At 47.4% G+C, this 22,556-nt stretch overlaps 1 protein-coding gene across 1 annotated transcript in view; it reads right to left on the bottom strand.

Annotated features, from left to right (window-relative positions):
• APBB2 (amyloid beta (A4) precursor protein-binding, family B, member 2) overlaps positions 1-22,556 on the bottom strand; it is a 256,008-nt gene that overhangs the window by 104,573 nt on the left and 128,879 nt on the right. Inside the window, exon 7 of the mRNA XM_006898190.1 lies at positions 1,848-1,994. Coding sequence (XP_006898252.1) covers positions 1,848-1,994 — 147 coding nt within the window. The remainder of the gene's footprint in view (positions 1-1,847; positions 1,995-22,556) is intronic.

Below are 22,556 nucleotides of genomic sequence, written 5' to 3'. Positions count from 1 at the left end.
TGGTGCAGGATAGAGCAGGGTTTAGGGCTGTTGTGCACAGGGTCGCTATGAGTCGCAAACAACTCGAGGGCACATAACAACAACAACAGTATTAATTACACCAACTTGTAAATTCCAGCTGGGATATGCCTATTTGGAGGAAAGGTATTTTGACTAACGATGAGGGAAGTGGATAATCTGGAGGAGGACTGGCCTGCATCTGTGGGCCAGGGCTGGAGCTACTTCCTCCTCAGCTGCTATAGGATCCAAAAGTCTGGCTAACAATGCCCAACACTAAAGTAAACAGACTTCCAACCTGAAACTTCCTAGCAAGGAACCTCCTATTTTATCCACATTGCTAGGCTAAAACACTAATTGCATTCCAAACCACCCGACATCCAATCAAAACTCACTACTTTCCAAGTACTGTTAACTGGAGATGGGTGGAGGGGGGCACATTAGCTACAGAGAGACAAGTAAGTTGTGGCAGAGAAAATGAGACAGCTTGCAGCCCAATTGAGGTCGAGCACATCGCTTGGGGAGGGGCACGTGGGTTGGGGAGGGGCACGTGGGTTGGGGAGGGGCACGTCGGCTGGGGAGGGGCACGTGGGTTGGGGAGGGGCACGTCGGCTGGGGAGGGGCACGCGGGTTGGGGAGGGGCACGTGGGTTGGGGAGGGGCACGTCAGCTGGGGAGGGGCACGTTAGAACAGGACACGTCAGTTGGGGCAGCACGTGTGTTGGGCAGGTACGTTAGAGCAGGCCATGTCAATTGGGGCTGGCACGTCGGTTTGGGCAGACCCATCAGCTGGGGGCGGGGAGATGCCGACTAGGTGGGGCTTGCCCAATTTATAACTGACCCTCCTGCTGATTTTCAGAGCTGTGGGAGCTTGCCCACCTTTCTCTGGCAGCAGAGCTGGCGGATTCTAACCACCTTCCTTTGGGTTGGCAGCTGAACACTTTACCACTAGAGCTTCTTAATGAGGAAGAAAACAAACGTCTCAGAGGCCACATGGTATCGGGGATGGTTGCTGTGATGGATGCATGCTGTGACTGATGGATGCTGTGATGGATGGATGCTCTCCTGAATCCATCCCAAAGAGCCACAAGGGATGCTACTTTCTTCCCGATTCTCTCTTTGATAAGTGCAAAAGGATCTTGTTCTAGACCACAGATTTCACTGATGTTAGAACCCTGCTGTACAGGGGGCCCAGCTCTTCGGGACACAGTTTGGCTCCTGACGGCCCTCCTGCACCTGTGCAACAGGCAACATTCTGATAGGCTCCTGGGCACGCTTCTCTACAGGTCACAGTGCTGAAGAGAAACTAGCTTCGTCACTTGATGTCACCTTTTGTTTTGTGTTTGGTCTTGATCACGGTTCCCTTTTAGAGATGATGATGTTAAGGTCAATAGCAATACAATAGATTTTCAGACGGCAATTGTGGATGAGTTTTGTGGAAGGATCATTTGTCAGTTTTGAGAACAGGGGCTCCTGTGTGGATGGGGGTGTGTGTATGTCACATTTTTGTTGGAGAATATGCCAGTGACTTGGACTTCTTTCCTGAGGCCTGCCCATATGAGCAAGAGTATCTAAGGCTGCAGGCAAAATTAGGGTTTTCTGGGCCCTCAAGAGCCATCCATGGACCGACCCCCATGGGGAATAAATAAAGGCCAAGTTTAGATGTTGACACTCTGGGAGAGAGGGTCCTGGTCTTTCCTCGGATCTCACGAAGGCAATGAACAGGTCACTCAGGAGAGCCAGGTCCACACCTTCCACCTCAATGGGAGCTCCCGCCTCACCCTCAAGAGGCACCACTGGAAGCTGTGGGGACCTCTTAGCCACTGGATGGGGCCTGCCATTAGTACTCACCTCTCCCCAAATGCCAACGGTATCACGGATGTCGTTTTTGCAGTAAGAGAGCTGTCGGATGCAGTTGTTGACAGCAACACTGCTTTTACCAGGAGCGAGGTCCGCTTCTGCCATCTCCACCCATCCCAGAGAGCGCACTGCAAAGCACTGGAAGACAGAGCCAGAGGTCGCAGGTGATTCAGGGGTGCAGGCCAGGCTGCTTGTATCTCAGGGTATCTGCACTGGGCTTTCAGAAACCTGTTCAGTTCATAAATCCCCTTAGGACTAGGAACTTGTTGTGACCACTTTTTGCTATTTAAGAAAAATACAATTACACATATCTTCCTGTCTAGTTGTCCTTACTCCACACCCCCCCACCCCCGCCCCGTTCATATCCTCTTCCTCCCTTAGGAAAGATTACCAGAAGTCAAGGGATAAGGCTAAGGGGTAGGTTATAAAAACGTTAGAGCTCCTGTTTTTTGGGTTTTCTAGTTTGAAATGAAAACCTATGGGATCTGTCTCTTGGTAGAAACGGGCCTAGAACAAGCTCTGAGGTGGGAGAATGAATGAAATACACAATTAGTCACTTGTTTTTAATAACAAGGATGTAAAAGGTGGTCTCTAATACTCAGAAAGGGAGAGACAAAGGAAAAAAAGGAGTAAGAGGAGGCAAGCCCCAAGCCCTCCCCAGATATTCTTAGCACTAAATGCTGAGATGGACTTAGGAGAGACCCAAAGCGCACACAAATCCCAAAATGCCTTTCAGCACTTAAAGCTGTCTTTCTAGAGATTAGGCCCCTTCTTTCCCTTCTCAAGGTTTTGTTATTTGGTTTCCCCCCTGGTGGCATGATCTGTAGGGGTTTCTGTGCTTCTCTGGTGGTTCAAATCCACCAGAGCCTCCAAAGGAAAATCACTGTCTTTCTTTGTGATGTACAGGCTCTGAAAACTGGCTGGGAGAGTCAGCTGTGAGTTAGCTTCAAGAGCAAGGAGAACTGAGCAGAAACAGAAATGGCTTCGTTCCTTCATCTGTTCAGATGTTCAAAGGTAACTTGCTTTGCAGGAAGACAGTTTACTCAAGGAAAGCACTACGTGCATTCCATTTTCCTCACCCCATCACGAAGTCTTTTAAAAAGTGCATGCTGTCCGTTTTTTGTTTTTTTTTGTTTGTTTGTTTGCTTGTTTGTTTTTATCAGCAACAACTTTATGAGGTGATCTTATGCAGGTGAGAATGGAACACTGCCTGGCTTCGGGCCACCCTCCCAATTTCTGTGCTGCTTGTGCCCACTGCACCCACTGCTGAAGCCACTGTGCCATTCTGTGAGAAAGAAGGTTCTCTACATGTTGCCTGTGGTTCCGAAGGTTTTATTGTTCAAAACGGCTTTCCTAGCCATCGTCTTTTGACGTTCTTCGCCACATGAGTCGAAGAAAACTTAAAATAGGGGTGTGTATAAAACATTAGGAAGCTGACCTATTTTTCCCCCCATCCCACCAAGTTAAACTTGACTTAGCAACAATGGTGAGATTCTCACTACCAGCATGGAAGAGAAAGCAGGGAGCTCAGCTCACATCCTTCAGGGCCAAAGATTCCTGCACCAGTTAGACCTGGATCTACATGAAAGCAGCAGCAGCCTCAGCAGAGAAGCAGAGGCTGACACGAGGCAGAGATGACAGGGCACTGCTGCCCCCAGAGTCAGAGACAGAGGCCTTCACCCGAGCTTGCTGGAGGTCTGAGAGATGAGGCCATTAACTGACAAGATCACGGGAGCTTTGTTACATTGGCCTAAGCCATGAGGCTGAAGGTCAGAGGTCTTGCAAGCACACTTGAGAAGCTGTCTGGACTCATGAGTTATATCCTGCTGCCAAGCAGAATTGGATACTGTTCACATCTCTAATATACCCCCATAACCATGAGTACTGTTCTATGAGATCTGTGTGGGCATTGCAATGGGTTTTTGATCCAGCAAAATAGGAATGGTGCTGGAATTTGTAGAAACAGGTGCAGGAGTGTGGGAGACAGACCATGTCTGACTTTATAGGATTGGTTTTGCATTGTGTATGTTGTTGATGGGAACAATTCCCCTCTGTGGAGGTAGCAGTGCTACCTACACGCTTTACAATGCCCCTTTCTCATTAGTGGTCCCTTCTGAAGTGTCCAAGTAAGCAAAGTCTTGTCATCTTGGCTTCTAAAAAGCATCCGGTGATATTAAAATTTAATTTGTTCCCCTGGAACGTTGCTAAGTGCTGCCAGGTTGACAACCTTGCATGATGATCCCATGTACAACAGAAACACTGTCCAACTCTGTACCACCCTCTCGATCTCGACGGTGCTTAAGTTCATCATCCCAGTCCCTGTGCCAAGGTATCTCCTTAGAGGCCTTCCTCTCCTTCACTGGTACTCCACATTTCCAAGCAAGATGTCCTTTTCCAATGATTGGTCCTTTTTAACAGGTCCAAATGATATGAAATAAAATCTCACCATTTCTGCTTCTGATGAACACTCAGGGGAGCTCTGGTGGCCTCGTGGGAAGAAGCTGCACTGCAGTCTCAAAGGTACGCAATTCAAATGCAGCAGCTGCTGAGGGATTTACTGCTTCTGACAACCTGCTGGCAGGCCAGCTAGGAGTTGGTTCCAGCTTGACCAGTATACAACAAGAACATTGTTGAGTGCATGTCTGCTAAGAGAATTATTTACCCTTTTGGTTTAAAAACCCCTGAATCGCTGTCATCTAGTAGGAACCAATCCATAGCTGACCCTTCAGTGGGTTTTCAGAGCCAGTTAACTGCACAGGAAGAGACTGCCCATCTTTCCTCCACAGAAAAGCTGGTGGATTTGAACTGCCAGCCTTTAGGTTGGCAGCACAACTCCTCACCCACTAAGCCACCAGAGCTCCCTGCAGTCTACTGTATATTCTACACTCTTCTCAACACCATAATTCAAAGGCATTGATTCTTTTTTGGTATTTCTTCATTGTCCATAGTCAACACTGTAAGACACCAGTGGTTCCGTGAGATGGTCATATACACTTAGAACTACAAACCAGGAGCACATTTTTTCCCTCACTATATATCATTCTTGTATACGATAAAATCTTGTAATCTATGGATACTCATAAGAATCCATTGTTATGTGTCAATGAATTGGAATCGTAGCTGACCCTCCAGTGCATTTTCACAGGCAACAAATTACACTGCAGTAGATAGTCCGTCTTTCTCCCTTTTGGACCTAAACAATGAGTCTTTGGATTGGCAGTGCCAATTACCTCACCTCCTTACTAAGTCTCCAAGCGCCTCCTCCCCAAATTTTCTATTCATAAACAATGAAGGAAGCAACAACGATACTGACTGCTTTTATTCCTCTGGGTCCTGAAACATATGAACTTCAATCTAAACAAGCTCACTAATACATTTTTTTTTTAAATTTAGAAATGTACATTACGCACCACCGCATATCAAATAAACTCTTAAATCACATAAAACAAAGAACCGTACTATATCAAAACAAATCTAAAAAATTTCCATGGATAATCTTGAAACAAGAAAATAAAAGACTATGACAGGGAGCTCTGGTCTGGAACTTCTGATGGAAAGAGCTTCACCACCCTCCATGTTGATCAAAGGAATAGGAAGTTGGTTCACTGGGAAGCCTGAGCTCCAAGTGAGCACCATCAGTTTTTTCCAACCCAGGGAGCCCCACAGAGCAACCTGTCCTGCTCAGTGCTGCTCTCATGTGGTCAAGAAGGTTTATAACTGCTGCATTTTCCTCCTTCCCCACAAAACTTCAGGAAATGTGAGGTGTTGTGGTGTTAGATTATTCATTGAAAAGGTGAAGGTTCAAATTCACCCAGAGGTTCTTTGGAAGAAGAACTGGTGTGCTACTTTCAAGAACCAGCTTCCAAGAACTCTTGGAAGGGGAGGGTACCACGAGTGAGAACTGACTCAAAGGCAGTTAACCGGTTGGGCTTATTTCTGCTGTCTATCAATGAGATGATCTTTGGGGACCCAAACCAGCACTTCTCTTGTGGTTTAAACCCACCAGCTGCTCTTCAGAAGAAAGATGGGCAATTTCCTCCTAGATGATTTACTCTGAGATCCCACGAAGGGTGAGAAAGAAGGGGGGAGAGAAAGCGGGGGAGAGGGAGAGACATGAATATGAAGAAGGACCATTCTAACACATAGTTCACCATCTAACAACACAATATCCTTCTGGATTTCTTACTGATGGCCAGAATGATGCAATGTTTTGGGGTTTCTGTTGTTTGTTGCTGAGTTGGAACCGATTTGTAGCTGAACCTCTAGCAGGTTTTCAGAGACTACAAATTACACCAGAGGAGACTGCCCATCTTTCTCCTGAGGAGTTGCTGGTGGATTCGATCCGCCAGCCTTTGGGTTGACAGTACAGCTCCTTACCTGAGCTCCCTGACATTGTATTTGAGATCTATACAAACACAGATATCTACGTCCTGTGATATTTCTAGAATGAAATCTTCCAAGAATTCAGCACTGCCCTTCGCTTCATCTCAAGCAGTTACTGTGGTGGGCATTAGAGACCGAGTCCACAGCCTTGATGGGGCCTGAGACGGCTTTGGTTGAGTCTCTTCTAAAGACAAGACAGGCTTTTAAAGCCTCACATCTCACACAGATGTTGCTTCCTTCGGAGAGAAGTCTTTGGTAAAGGGGTGTTTGTGGCCATAACACATACATAGAAACATAAATTGTCTTTGTGCAGTTTTAAAGAAAAGGAGGCTTTGCCTGTTACTGCTTTTGACTGGCAAAGCTGAACTGCATTCTTGGTGTAGTTTCGCAGTGGTTTCTGCCCGAAAGAATTCAGGGGCATGGGCTCCAAGTAGGACCTTGAGTTCTAGCAGTGTGAGTGAAGGACCGAGCCCACTGTCCACTGAACTGGACCAATTGCCACACAGAGTGACAATGACTCCTGTGGCTGAAGAGGACACACACACATAGGCTGCACTGAGCCGAGTGACCTCTGCATTAGGGCCTGCTGTTTCCCTCACATTGTCTGCAGGATGACGCAAACCTGGCCAGGAGAGATGATAGCGTGCCCTTTGGGTCTCGGATCAAGTGTCGTTTACTTAATTCCTCACCTTTCAGTCACTGTCTTTTGCTTTAGCATCTCTATGTTGAAGGGCAAGTTCAAAAGATTCTTCCGATGTCCATATTGTTGTTTTTTTCTTTTTAATGGCCTTCTGCTTTCTTCATATATTATGTCTTTGACATCATCCACAAATCTCTTGGTTCCTCCGCCATTAGTGTTTAGTGCATCAAGTCTATTTTGAGATGGTTTTGAATTCAGGCGGGATAAGCTCTTGGTCTTCTATATTTGTGTGTGAACTGTATTGCGTGTGCCATGGACCAAGTGGTCTAGGAGGCTATGAAACCAGCGTGGTCCTTAGAGGTGAGGACGATAAAACTTGGTCTCACACACCTTAGACATGTGGTCAAGAGAGACCAGTGCTGGGCAAGGCAGAGGATCAGAGGGTAAGAAAGACACCCTCATTGAGACGGACTGACACAGTGACTGGAACAGTGGACTTGAATGTGAAGGAGATCATGAAGATGGCGCAGGACAGGGCAGGGCTCAGGTCTGGTGCTCAGAGCATCACTGAGTCATAGCTGACTCAATGACACCTAATAACAACCGAACCCTTTCAATTTTTCAGAGACAAACAATATTAACGGAAAAGTCTACCCTCTGCTAACAGCTACTGGGCTCCTCTCCAAAGAGGGCAGTCATTGCTGCAACATCTTAACACCCAGCGGGACTGTGGCATAATGCTTAACACAGGACTGCTATCCAGAAGTTTGAAGGTTTGAAGCCACCCAATGTCCTTGCTAGAGAAAAGCCTAGCAATCTGCTAATAAAGATTAAGCCAAGCCAAACCAAACATGTTGAGACGGAGTCTCCTCTGACTTACTGTTACTCTACAGTAGAGAGTAGCACTGTCCCATAGGGCTGCTAAAGCCATAATGTTTATGGGGGCAGACTGTGATATTTCTCTCCCACAGAACAGCTGGTGGATACAAACCTCTCAACTGTCAGTTAACACTCTGGCATTCAGCCACTGGGCCACTAGCACTCTGCACTTGACTGTGACTTAGACAACTCAGTGTGGCAATGCCAGGGTCCATGGAGTCATCCAAAGTGAGAAGTAAATCCACAACACCCAACAACAATATCAAGTATTTCATTCTCAGAGCTGAATGTCAAACTTATCCCTTCATTGTCCTGGAGGAGCACTGGCAGAGCTGCTGAAGATTTCCTCACACATTCTGAAGGCTCTTAAGTGTGGGATAGTGAGACAGGCATACAAACTCCTCCCCCATTTATGAATGTGCTGGTGGTAGTTTATGGGGCAGAGACTGGAAAGGAGCAGGCATGAGTGTTACACACATGAATTTATTAACTGTGTGTGTGCACATATATATGTTTATGCATATATGTATATATTATGTCTATATAACTCGCTCAGCATACCTTAAGCTCAAGGAACTGAAGAACAAATTCAAACCTCGAGTTGCTATAATCAAGGATGCTTTCGGCAGAATGTTAAAATGATCCCGGAAGTATTAAAAGAAGATGGAAAGAATATACTGAGTCACTGTATCGAAAGGAATTGGAAGACACAGAAGAATTTCATAAAACATATGAGCAAGAGCCTATGGTGATGAAAGAAGAAGTTCAGGCTGCTTTGAAGGAAATGGCAAAAAATAAGGCCCCCGGAATAGATGGTATACCAATTGACATATTTCAGTTAACAGATGCTGCCCTGGACATGCTCACCAAGTTGTGCCAAGAAATCTGGAGAACGACCACTTGGCCAACTGACTGGAAGAGATCGATATTTGTTCCTATCCCAAAGAAAGGTGACCCAACAGAGTGTGGAAACTATAGAACAATCTCACTGATTTCACATGCAAGCAAGATTTTACTGAAGATTATCCAAAAACGACTGGAACAGCACATCAGCAGAGAACTGCCAGAAGTCCAGGCTGGGTTTAGAAGAGGTCGTAGTACTAGGGATATTGTTGCTGATGTTAGATGGATCTTGGCTGAAAGCAGGGAATACCAGAGGAATGTCTATCTGTGTTTCATTGACTATGCAAAGGCATTTGACTGGGTAGATCATAACAAACTACGGCTGACTCTGAGAAGAATGGGAATCCCAGAACACATGATCGTTCTAATGCGAAACTTATACTTGGACCAGGGGGCAGTCATCAGAACACTGCATGGTTCAAAATTGGGAAGGGCGTACGCCAGGGATGCATCCTATCTCCATACCTTTTCAACCTATATGCAGAACAGATTATCCGGGAGGCTGGGCTCTATGAGGAGAAATGTGGGGTCAAGATTGGTGGATGATTTATCAACAATCTGCCTTATGCGGATGACACAACCCTGCTAGCTGAAGCTGAAGAGGAACTGAAGCGCCTGCTGCCAAGGGTCAAGGACTGCAGCCTACAATATGGATTGAGGCTCAATGTCAAGAAGACATTCTTGACTTAACACTGGACCAAGTGGCAGCATCAGGATGGATGGTGAAGAGATTGAGATTGTACACAGCTTTAGTTTGCTTGGCTCCACAGTCAACAGTCTTGGCACCAGCAGCCAGGAAATTAAAAGGCGCATTGCCATGGGAAAGTCTGCTGTTAGGGACCTCTCCAAAGTACTGAAGAGCAATGGTATCTCTCTGGAGACTAAGGTGCGTCTGATACAGGCCATGGTCTTCACAATCACTTGTTACGCATCAGAGAGTTGGACAATGACCGAGGACGATAGAAGGAGAATTGATGCCTTTGAGCTGTGGTGCTGGAGAAGAGTATTGAGAATGCCATGGACTTCTAGGAAAAAAAACAGATTTGTCCTGGAAAGGGTTACACTGGGTGGTTCCTTGGAGGCAAGGATTCTGAGGCTCCGTCTAACATACTTTGGACATGTTGTGAGGCGGGACCGGTCCTTGGAGAGGGACATCATGCTTGGGAGGGTGGAGGGACAGCGCAGGAGAGGAAGGCCCTCTATGTGGTGGATTGATTCAGTGACTGGGATAATTGGGATGGGAGTGTCAGAGATAGTGCGACTGGCACAGGACAGAGCGGAGTTTAGGGCTGCTGTACATAGGGTCACTATGAGTCGCAAGCGACTCAACGGCACATAACAACAACAACAACATAGTATATATTTTGCCACGAGTCAGAATTTGTTTGATGGCAAGTAACAATGTATATCATCTGTATACTGTAAGACACTCAGCCCAATAGTTTTATATATTGTTGTTGTTATGTGCCATAGAGTCACCTGTAATCCTATGCATAATAGTAATCCTATGCACAATAGCTCTGAGCCATGCCATATCTTGAGCTAATCTCACCATCTCTGACACATCTGCCTCCACTGCCAAAGCCACTGAGTCAATCCATCTCATCCAGGGTCTTCCTCTTCTGTGCTGTCCCTCAATCCTTCCAAGCATGATGTCCTTCTCCAAGGACTGGTCCCTGTGGCAACATGCCCAAAGTGTGTGAGATGGAGCTTCATAATCCTTGCCTCCAAGGAGCAACCTGGTTTCACCCTCTCCAGGGCAGACCTGTTTGTTCTCTAAGCGGTCCATGACATGTTCAATACTCTTCTCCAGCATCACAACTCAAAGGCAGCGATTCTTCTTTTGTCATCCCTTAGTCACTGTTATTATTGTTGGGTTCCCTCAAGTGACTATATCTCATGGAGATGGTACAAGCAACAGATGTGACCTGTGCCCTATTGTGGGTCAGGTCACGATCTCTGCCATACACAAGCTCCCTGTCGAAGCTCTTCCTCTCTTTTGCTGATCCTCTACTTTTTTCCCCAGCACAATGTCTTAATTCATTACTGCACGTGAACACATGGGAGGTGGACAGTATCGTTTGCATTTTACAGATGAGGAAACGGAGGCACAAGATGGGGAGGGTATATGTAAGTTCACCGGCTAGTGGGTGTGATGGAGCTGGCCTGCAACTGGGGTCCTGCCGCTCCCTAGGAGGCGCAACAATGCTGGCTTTCAGGCCGACCCCTTGACATTAACAATCTCAGAGCCCTAAGAATCCCTCATCTGACTTTTTTCCTCTCTCAGGTACTCAACTAGTATTGGGGGGGGGGGGGCGCTTTGGTTCCATTCCAGAAAGGTCGTAGAAAACAAGGCCAAGCCAACTGAGGAGATCAAGAATATTCCCCGAATCAGAAATGAATTTAGATTTTCAGCGTTCTCTGAAGTGGATCAGGGCCTGCAGGGAGGAGCCTTCTAAAGATTAATGATGCATTTCTTCCAAGGTGGGTGGCCTGCTCTAGCGGACATTGACCACCAGAGGGCGTTAACACTGCGTGTGCTCACTCTCCCTTCTCCACAGCCCTGACCCTCCTCTCTCTCAGATACATTCATATTTTTAAAATTGGTTTGCTTACATAGTTCATATACATTGTGTTTCACACTATTCTTCACGCACATTGTGTTTCACACAATCATTCTCATGCATTATGTTTTATAAAATTAATCACCATTGCACCTTGCCTGGATCCTTCACATTTACTTCCCCGCCTCCCTCCACTCACCACACTGTGCAGCCCTGTGCTTTCTTGCTGCAGCTAGGGACCCTCCACAGATGCAAAGGAAATACAACTGCAATTGCCTATTGACAGAGTCCTCCTCTCTCCCACATTGTATAAAACACAATGTACATGTCTGAAAAAGAATATGAATGATGGTATGCAAATGAATGAAGATATGGGGGAGGGAACCCCTACAAAATAAAATCCGAGTCTCCTCGTCATAACACTATGTGTTCAGGGAAGCATAGGATTTTCAGGCTCAGGGACAACCAGATTAACTGCTGAACCCAAAATATAACACACCCACCCCCGCCCCTCACTGCCGTCCTCTCACAGCTGACCTACCACTGGATTTCTCGATACTTCCAATCGCAGGGGAGAAGACTGTCTGTCTTTCTCCCTCTGAGCGGTGGGAGGATATGAACTGCCAAAAAGGTGCTGCAGCCCCACTCCCTGCGTGCAGAGTCGTCCCATATACTTCAGTCCTCTGAAAAGGACATTATGCTTGGAAAGACAGAGGGGACGACCCTCAGTAAGAAGGCCTGACACAGTTACTGTCACATGGGCTCCAGTGTGCCCGAGACGGTGACGACGGCACAGGACAGGGCAGGGTTCAGAGTCACTGTTCATCTGTTTGCTGCGAGGAGTATGCAATTTGACAGCACTTAACAACAGTAAGACTATCATTATACAGATGATATACACTCTAACAGGATTAGCATCCACTTCCTAAACAACACGCCTCTGGAAACTCTATGAACTCTGATAAATGTCGATAGTTATAGAAAGGCTTCAGGTCTTTTGTTCACAGGGTCGCTATGAGTCGTGCTTGACTCGAGGGCAATCAACAACAGAAGATCTATTAGAATGTCAACTTACTACTTTTCGGAGCGGAATGCAGCTGTCGGTCTAACTGGGTGCTTGTGTTAGCCCATTGAAGGACTTGTTCCCTGGTGGAAACCCACCCTGTCAATGCCGACTGATGGTTAAGGAGTGGCACAGGAATCTTCTGCACCATCTCAATGGCCTCCCCGAGCCCAACCAGCAATTCCAGAAGGAGCCTCTTTGCTCATGCCGGAGACAGGTCTCCGTGCTGATTCAGTGCATAAACAGTCCATCGCGTTAGGTGTTTCCTGCCCAGGAAGGAGGCTGGCATTAGGAGGTCTATTTTCATCAGTGGAACAAGTTGAGCAGACATGGATCCCAGCAAACAATTCAGGCCAATTTTTCCAGAGCGTCACTTGATAAATGAGCTACGAACAGACTGACAACACAAACCATGCATGACCAGAGGACGTGAGACATCTTCGCATGTCATCACCATCCTCATCGTCACCCCTGTCATGAACTGCGACAGAGTTAGCTACAACTCCTGACCCTATGGGTGACAGGAGGTAGTGCTGCCCAGCCCTGCGCCCTCCTCAGTCAGGCCTGAGTGGGCCCACAGTGGAGGCTCATCTCCGGGGGAGGGTGCATCCTTAAATTCATGGGCTCTCTGCTTTATCAACCAGATCACAGCAGCAGTGACAGAGAGGGTGTGCAAAACTGAGACTGTTAATTTGGCGTGGAAAGCTTATAAACAAATGCTTATGGACAATATGTATTGAAGAAAACAAAACTTCTCACAACTACAGCAATAGTTTTCTACTAAAAAAAAGGAGAAAAGATTGAAGCAGTTAATGATTTCATCACTTAGGTCCATAATTAACACTTGTGGAAGGAAGGAGCAGATAAGAAATCAACACATTTGGCCCCAGCAGCCAGGAAATCAAAAGATGAACTGCATTAGGAAAACATGCTGTCAGGGACTTCTCCAGAGTACTCAAGAGAAACAATGTCAGTCTAGAGACTAAGGTGCACCTGATCCAGGCCATGGGCTTCACATTACTTGCTATGTATTAGAGAGCTGGACAGTCAGGATGACAGAAGAAGAATTGATGCCTTGCAGTTGTGGCGCTGGAGAGCGTGAAACCAAGTTGCTCCTTGGAAGCAAGGATTTTGAATTTTGAAGCTCTGTCTCACATACCTTGGGCATGTTGCCTGGAGGGATCGGTCCTTGGAGAGGGACATCATGGTTGGGATAGTGGAGGGACAGCACAAGAGAGGAAGACCCTGGATGAGATGGATTGACCCAGTAACTGGGGTAACGGGTGTGTGTGTATCAGAGTCAGTGAGATGAGTTCAGGACAGGGCAGAGTTCAGAGATATTGTGCACGGGGTAACTATGAGTCACAGGCAACTTGAAAGCACACAACAACAACAACAACAATAAATCAGACTTGTTTTGGGGTCCTGGCCCACCCATGTCCTAGCTGTACTGTCATCAAGCTACTCGTTCTCAAGTTTCCTCATCTGCAGGGATAACATGTCCTTGCCAGTGCTGGTAAGGCCTGATGGGGACGTGTGCTGAGCGCTGGCAGGGAACTTCGTCCAGGTTAAGTGGAGTGACTACTTCTACTCCAGGAAGAAAGTCTAAATAACAGTATCTCTCCAGCCTGAAGCCAGCGAGCCCAGACCTGCCTCCCTGTTCTCCACGCAGCTGACTGCCGTGGGGCAGGCTGCTGATCCTCCCTGTCCCTCAACGTCCTAATTCGTAAAACAGACACTCCGTCTATAAGGATTGTTGTTGGTAGGTGCCATCGAGTTGACTATGACCCACAAGTGACCCGGTGAACAGCTGATCTGTACCCGGCCCTGTCTCTGCCATCCACATCAGATCTCTGATATGCTTGAGCTCACTGTCATGGTCACTGTCAATCCCTCTCATCAAGGGTCTTCCTCTCATTCTCTGACCTGAATAGGATTTATGTTGTTGTTGTTGTTGTTATGTGCCATCGAGTCATTTGCGACATAGTGACCCTACGTACAACAGCCCTAAACCGTGCTCTATCCTGTGCCAATCGCATTGCCTCTGACACACCCATTCCGAGTACCCCAGTCACTGAATCAATCCACCTCATAGAGGGGCTTCCCCTCCTGCGCTGTCCCTCTACCCAGCATGATGTCCCTCTCTAAAGGCCTGTCTCTCCTTACAACATGTCCAAAGTATGTCAGACGAAGCCCCAGAATCCTTGCTTCCAAGGAGCAGCCTGGTTTAACCCTCTCTAGGATGTATCTGTTTGTTTTCTTGGCAGTCCATGGTACATTCAATACTCTTCTCCAGCACCACAGCTCAAAGGCGTCAATTCTCCTTCTATCCTCCCTAGTCATTGTCCAACTCTCTGATGCATAACAAGTGATTGCAAAAACCATGGCCTGTATCAGGTGCACCTTAGTCTCCAGAGAGACACCGCTGCTCTTGAGTACTTTAGAGAGGTCCCTAACTGCAGACTTCCCCATCACAATATGTTTTTTGATTTCCTGGCTACTGGTGCCAAGAGTGTTGACTGTGGAGCCGAGCAAACTGAAGCTGTGAACAATCTCAATCATCCTAAGAAATATTGGGAGCAATAAAGAGCATTGCACAAGTAACATGCTTAGAATGGCATTTGGCACAAGGTGAGCGTTTAGTGGATGTTAGTGGTTATTTGCTGCTGTTATCACAGTTGGCTAAGACTTCTGGTGACTCTAAATAACAGACCTGAACTCTGCCCTGTCCTGTGCCATCCTCTGTCTGTTGTAGCCATCACTGTGCCCATCTGTCTCCTTGGGGGTCTGCCTTTCTTTACCCAACACTCTACTCACTCCCCCAGGATATATTTTTCTAAGAACTGACACTCAACTTCCCCAAAACAAATGACGTTTCACCACCCTTGCCTATAAAGAGCACCCGGATTGTGCTTTCTCCAGACAGACTGTTCTGTAGGCAGCACAGGGGAGATTCAGTCCTCCCAGCAACCCAACTGAAAGGCATCGGTTCTTCTTCAGTCTTCCTTAGTCATTGTTATTATTCGTTATTTAGGTGTGATTATTAGTTCCAAAGAATCAATATATCCTGATATAACTGATCCCAATGATAACACAGATGTTGAAAATGGTCCACCTAGGCAGTAACGAGGGCTAGGGCCGGTATGTGGTCCAGCTCCACGTACCAGCATCAGAGAGCCTCTCTCCCTCTGCAGGACAAGCTCAGTAGTGAGCACTGAGGTCCTCAGTGAGGGCTTATCCTCTGCCCAGAGTGATCCTTTCCAAGCACACCCGAGCCCTCATCTTCACTGGGTGGAAGAACCTTGAAACAGGCTGGAGCCCACATCTACAGACCCCGAGACTCGGGTCAGGGAATCCTGCTGGGCTGCAGTCCTCGTACCAGGGCTTCTCAGCCGAGGCTCCTGGTCAGTGCTACTGGACTCAGACCTGCTCCCGAAAACCGACCTCTAAGCAGAGCCGGGTGCTGATGTCTGCCCTGGGACCTGCAGGATCCAGACCACGCACGGTCCTGCGTCACCTCCTTTGCCCCAAACCTGACTCCCGGGAGATGCCCACGAGTTGGTTTCTACTCGTAGTAATGGCTCAATTGGCTGTTAGAGGCTGTAAATGGCAAGGGAAGAGGACCTCTGATCTTTCTCCTGACGACCCTCTGTCATGATCGCTGCTGGGTGCCATCCATAAGCGGCGCTGTGAACGGCAGATCTGTACCTGCTCTGTCTTGTGCCGTCCTCGTCATCTCAGATCTTCCAGCCCCCTGCTACAGTCACCGTGCCCATCCATCTCATTGGGTGTTTCCCTCTCCTTCTCTGATTCCTCCCAGCTTTCCAAGCAAGATGTCCCTCTGCAAAGACTGGCACCTCCTGCTCACATGCCCAGAGAATGGGCGATAAAGTTCTGCCACGCTTGCCTGTAACATGCATCCTGGTCCCACTTTTATCCAATACACGTTTGTTAGTTCTTCTGGCAGTCCACGGGGTATTCCGTCCTCTTCTCCAATACCACAGTGCAAAGGCATCAATTCTTCTATCATCCGTACTCATGGTCCAATTTTCAGATGCACAGCAAGCGACTGGAAGGCCATGCCTTGGATGAGGTGCAACTCAGATTAGGGCTTAGTTGCATTCTGTGACTCACGGGAGTGCCGTGAGCTGGAACAAACTGCAGCCACCAATTTTCATTTTATTCCCACTGGCTGGTACTGGGCTCCAGCCACACTGGCCGCCGGGCTGATCCTTCACCCGGCCCGCACTCAGCCCTGCTATTCATGCCTGTCCTTCCCCATTCACTGCTGCCTCACTCACCATCTCAGGAGGACCTCCCTGACCCCCCCACCCCACCCCTCCACCACCTCAGTTCTACCTACCATTGTCTCCTGCTCCACTTTCTCACCTACTACTGCTAGTGCACCGTGCAATATAGCCGACTGCTGTCCCTCCCTCCACGCGGAGATGTGAGCTCCACACACAGGGATTCGATCTTTTGTACCCTCTGATGTTTTCCTAGCCCTTAAGGACAGTGCCTGGTTCTGTAAAGGTCCAATACATTAACTATATGAAGCCAGGCTCAGCAGCTCTGTTAGCCCAGTTGGTTAGGAGCTATTGCTGTCAATCCAAAGGCATGAAGTTTGAATTCATGTGCTGCTTCTTGGGAGGAAGATGGGAACTCTTTCTCCTGGGTGAATTTACAGACACCGAAAACACACAGGAAGGCCAGCTCTGAATTGGTTCTAACTTGATGGTTCTTGTTGTTAGGTGCCATCGAGTCAAGTTTGACGTTAGCCACACTCTGTACAACAACAGATCCTAACCCTGTCCTATCCTGTGCCATCCCTACAATCTCTGACACACTCAAACCATGAAATGCTAAAAGAACGAACAGGTTCATTCTGGAGAGGGTGAAGCCAGGCTGCTCCTTAGAGGCAAGGATTCTCAAGCTTCATCTGACATATTTTGGACATGTTGTTGAGGAGGGACCAGTCCCTAGAGAGGAACATCATGCTTGGAAAGGTGGAGGGACAGTGCAGGAGAGGAAGACCCTCGATGAGATGCACTGATACAGTAACTGGGGTAATGGGGGTTGCTGTGAGATTGGCACAGGATAGAGCACAGTTTAGGGTTTTTGTACATAGGCATGCTATGAGTCGCAGGTGACTTGACATCATATAACCAGCATCACCACCACCACCTAGCAACAAGCTGAAAGTATGTGAGAAGCAGCTTTATTATCTTTGCTTCCAAGGAGCACTCTGGCTGCACTTTCTCTGAGACATATCTGTTTGTTCTTTTGACAACTCATGGGCATTAAGTACTCTTTTCTAGCACCACAGCTCAAAGGCATCAATTCTTCTTCTGTCATCCTTATTCACTGTCGAACTCTTGGATACATAGCCAAGTGATTGAAAAGATGATGGCCTGAATCAGGAGCACCTTAGTCCTCAAACTGACATCACTGCTCCTTAATAATTTAGAGAGGTCCCTGATTGCAGACTTTCCCAGTGCAATACAACTCCTCATCTCCTGACTGCTGGGATCAGTGTACTGACTGTGGATACAAGTAAGATAAGGTTGTTAACAGTTTCAGTCTTTTCTCTGTCTATCATGATGCTACCTATTGGTCCAGTGTTAAGAATTTTCTTTTCTTGATATTGAGCTACAATCCATATTGAAGGCCGCAGACTTGCTGGTACACAACAACAAAGCCAGGCTCAGGCTGGTACTTAATAACAGTTCCCCATCTCTCTCTCATATTGTCAGCAAGGTGGTTCTGACTCACAGCTGACGCCCCAGTAGGTTTCCAAGGCTGTAAATCGCCTGAGATGAGGTTACCCATCTTTCTGCATCACAGTGGCGAGGACCAGGTGCGTAGCCTTCGGGCTAACGGTGCACCTCGCTGCAGTATTCATTACCATCAGGGACAATGTAATTGTTGGTATACAAGGACGCTTTCCTTACCCTACCCACCAAGATACAGACACTCTGCAACTTTTTACAAAGCATCTCAACCGAACTGAACGAGCTCATTAAGTGCGAAGACCTACAAAGACTTCAATTAAAAACAATGCCATTAGCAAACTTAGAACACTTGGGAGGCTTTCGTCCTAGAAGCTGACTCCTCAATTCTTTCTACACTTGCTCCTATGGGAGCAGCGTTTAACCACAGCCCAGAGACCCAGCACATGGGGCTCAGGGGACCCATGGACCTGACAGCTCATTTCACAAGTGAGTAAACTCAAGTCCTGGGAGCATCGCCCGCATTTGCCAGTAATGCAACTGAGCCCCAGCTCTGAGCACAATGACATGGGTACCGTGCAGCCTCAGCATGCAAAAGGCTGCCTTGGAAGCATTCCCTTAGCAACTACCCAAAATTTGTATCAATGGCACTGGCAGTTAATCATGCAAGGATGTGGGTGTGGATAAATGCTCTTCCAAGTCATGGCTATTCAGAAGGAAGAAAAATTTAAGCCACTGTTGGCTCACTGGTGTGTTTTTATTTAAATTGCTCCAAACTGGGAAAAAGCCAGACCAATTTCCTGCCATCAAGTCAAATTCTGAGGATGCATATTAAGCCAAAGGATGGGAGTATATGTACACAGATCTGGAATGTTTCAGTAACAGACCAGGATGAAGCCAAAGGCCTAATCCCAGAGATGAGCAGGTACCCGAGGAAGACAGACAGCTGGGCAGTTATGTGGCTTCTCCTTCCCAGAAGGTACAGTCGCTGTGGCTGGCTCGCCTGGCCGAGAACCCTGGCCAATTCCTGAGCAAGGCTCCCTAGCTTGTTCTTCACTCGGTTGGGCGGCTCTTAGCCTAGATTCTTATTTGGGAAGAATTGCCACCAGGGTGTCCTTAGAAGCCAGGATGACAGGCTTCATGTCACACGGGTGGGTATGTCATTAGGGGCTAGTCCTTGAAGGACATCGAGAGTGGTAAAGTAGGGGTTCAGAGGCAAAAGAAGACCCTTGGTGAGGTGGACTGACACACGTACAACTGCTGAAACGATCATCTCCTTAAGGAAGAGATACGAAACCCTGGACCAGTCCTCCAAGGGGGCTGTGCATGCTGTCTCGGGGCAAGCCTGAAGAATAGTAACTGCTGCTGGTATAAGACCACTCATGTAAAAGGGAGCTTGGGTGGCCTGGGGGGAAGGAGCTGTGCTGTCAACTCAAAGGTGTGCGGTTCAAATCCACCAGCTGCTCCTCGGGAGAAGGATGGGCAATCTCTTTCAATGCAATTTATATAGTCTCTGAAAGCCTGCAAGGGTCAGCCATGAGTTAGTTCTGACTCCACCACAATGAGCTTGAGATTTTTCTTCTCCCCCCCCATTTTTATTAATTTTAATAAACATTTACAGAGATTTTGGATTTCCATTCATTCATTGCTGCACTTTTCTCCCTGCCCACCCCTCCCCACCAGTTCACTCCTCTCTTTGAAAAGAAAAAAAAATTCCTTCATTGGTATACAATTCCCCCATCCCCCCCGCCCCCCACACCAAGTACACTTCTCTATGCAACCTTAATTCTGGAGAGGCGATATATGATTGAGTATTATGGTTAGCACAGGAGTCCAGAATTGAGATTTTTTTCTTTTTTAAATATGACTTGAAGGAGGGAGCTCAATAGCCTAGTGATAAGAAGCTGCACTGCAATCCCAAAGGCACACTGTTTGAATCCACCAGCTGCTCCACCAGAGAAGGATGGATAATCTCCCTCCCCACCCCCCGAGATTTCCTGCCTGTGAAAACCCACTGGCGGGTCAGCTATGGGTCAGTTCTGACTCAGCACCACACACTGACAAAGACTGACATGAAGGAGGGTATAATACTTAGGCACATATAAGAGGACACATGTATTTATTGGTACGTCTTCAGAGTATCTTCAGTTCTTGACAATGTGTGGTGGCCCAACTACATCATCTGGATTCTCCACAGCCCACTGTGGTGGGAAGAGAAGCTCATCAACTAGCATGCTGTCACCTCTGCTAACCCCCAAAACCCACCGCCAGGGGGTCGGTTCTAACTCATAGCGACTCCACAGACAGAGAAGACCTGCCTCTTCGGGTTTCTCAGGCTGTAAATCTTCATGGGAGCAGAATGCTTCCTCCTCCTCCTTCCACGGAGTGGCTGGTGGGCAGGAAGCACCGACCTTTCGGGCAGTGGTTGGACACCACTCTCATGCCCAGCAGAGTTCAGGTACTGAGCGACGGCACACACTCATCTCTGCAGACCTGACACGGTCTCCCCACAGAGGACCACGAAGGAGTCTATCAGAGTGGGACGTGTCTGCACATACACTGGGCCCTTTGTCTCGTGTGTTGCTGGGGAAATTCTCAGCTTCTCATATCAAGTTTCAGCCCTCTGTGTTAAGTTTCTAAATGTTAAAAAAGGACTAAAAAAAAAGATCTATTTTTTTTGACACCGTTTTACACGTGCTACATGATTTACCAACAGTGTGTCTCATCCACAGTAGAAGTGCTTTCAAGGCAACAGGCCAGGCTCTGCTGCAACCTCCCGCCTTGGGCAGTCCTGCCATTCTGCTATAAATGTAAACACTGGGACAAGTGGCGGGAGGCCAGGGGCATGCAAGCACTCCCCGCTACCTTCCTGTAGACAGGACTTCGGATGAAGGGCTGTTCTGTTTGTTACCAACTGGTGAACTAGGATATGTACTAGGAAAGGCAGAGAGTCGGCGAGGGAGAGGAAGACCCTCAACCAGGTGGACTGACTGATGTGGTGACTGCTGCAATGGGCTTGTGTGTCAGGAAGTGTGAGGATGGCACAGGACAGGGTTCAGATCTGTGGTTCACAGGGTTGCTATGAGTTGTACTAGACTTGACGACATCTAACAACAACAACAACATGCTATGAAAGGGAAGTTTGTGCTATTCAACCTGGGCACCTCGTCCCCACTGCAGCTGAATCACTGAGGAATTCTGAGTCGGTGCTTGCTGGTGTTGCACTTTTCTCGCTGAGCTGCTGACTGGAAGGTCAGTGGTTTGAGTTCACTTGATGGGGGAAGATGGGCAGCCTCTTCCTGTGAAGATTTACAGCTTCAGAGAGTTGCCAGGGGCTCGGATGTGCTCGACAATAGCATTGTTTTTGTAATTTTTTTTTTGTGGAGGAGGGATGGTTTACACAAATGTACTCATATTGATAAAGAAGGAAAACAACTCCAAAAAAACCCATGTTTCTGCGGCTGTAAATCTTTACAGGAGGCCAGTGCCTCAGCTCTCTTGCTAGCATCTGCAAGCTTGGACTAATCTGTGTATGTTTGTTACTGTATTGTTATTGTGTGCTGTCTAGTTGGAATCTACTCACAACTGACCCTCCAGGGGCTTGTCAGAGGCAGTAAATCCCATGGGAGGAAACAGCCTGTCCTTTCACAGAGCTGCTGTATTCAAACCATGTGCTTCTGGGATTGCAGGGCAGCTTCTTACCACTAGGCCACTAGAGCTCTGGCTGGTAGATTCGAACTGCTAGCCTTGTGAGTTAGCAGCCCAAAGTGTAACACACTGTATTACTGAAATGAGGAGTGATTTGTTCTCTGTAAATGGGGGGAAAAAATCTCTTTCCTCTCGCTCCCTCCCTCTCTCTCTCTCTTACACACACACACACACTCTCTCTCTCTCTCTATTCTTACAGCATAACCAGTCCAGTAAAGAATTGGTTTCAAGGCATGTTTTGTGTTTAAAATAAGGCACCAAACACACAATTCCTCTCATAGACAGGAAATTCTTTATACATACCATCACGGTCTCCCTTCTGGAAATTAGATTAAAATTTCCCACATAACTGACAGCACGAGCATGCATTACCTGAATTTTCATTAAGAACCAGTACATGACCATATATTTTTCATTTTAATTTTTTTGATGGGTCTGGGAACAAGAATATTATACTGCTCAATGCCAGCTATTACATTTTTGTTTGTTTGTTTGTTTTGTTTTAAACTTTCACAGCTAAAATAATGATTTCTAAGCCCAGGGAGTGGAGGTGAGGAGGGCCTCCGAGACGACAGAGTGTGACTGTGAGGTGCCCACAGGACAAGGCAGTGTTTCTTCTGGTTGTTCCCTGGGTCCTTATGAGCCAGATCCACTCTATGGCAACTGACAACAACCACCACCTTGGACTGAGGTAAACCTCACACTGACCCTAGCTTACTTCATCCATGTTGTTGTTGATGCAGTCGAGTATGACTCATGGTGACCCTATGAACAATAGATCTGAGCCCTGTCCTACCCTGTGCCAACCTCACAATCTCTGACACTATCATA

Source organism: Elephantulus edwardii, unplaced genomic scaffold (genome assembly GCF_000299155.1).
Source record: "Elephantulus edwardii isolate Elephantulus edwardi_28Jun2011 unplaced genomic scaffold, EleEdw1.0 scaffold00222, whole genome shotgun sequence".
Taxonomy (NCBI): domain Eukaryota; kingdom Metazoa; phylum Chordata; class Mammalia; order Macroscelidea; family Macroscelididae; genus Elephantulus; species Elephantulus edwardii.
The sequence above is the reverse complement of the archived record's forward strand: the minus strand, read 5'-3'. Positions and strand labels throughout refer to the sequence as shown.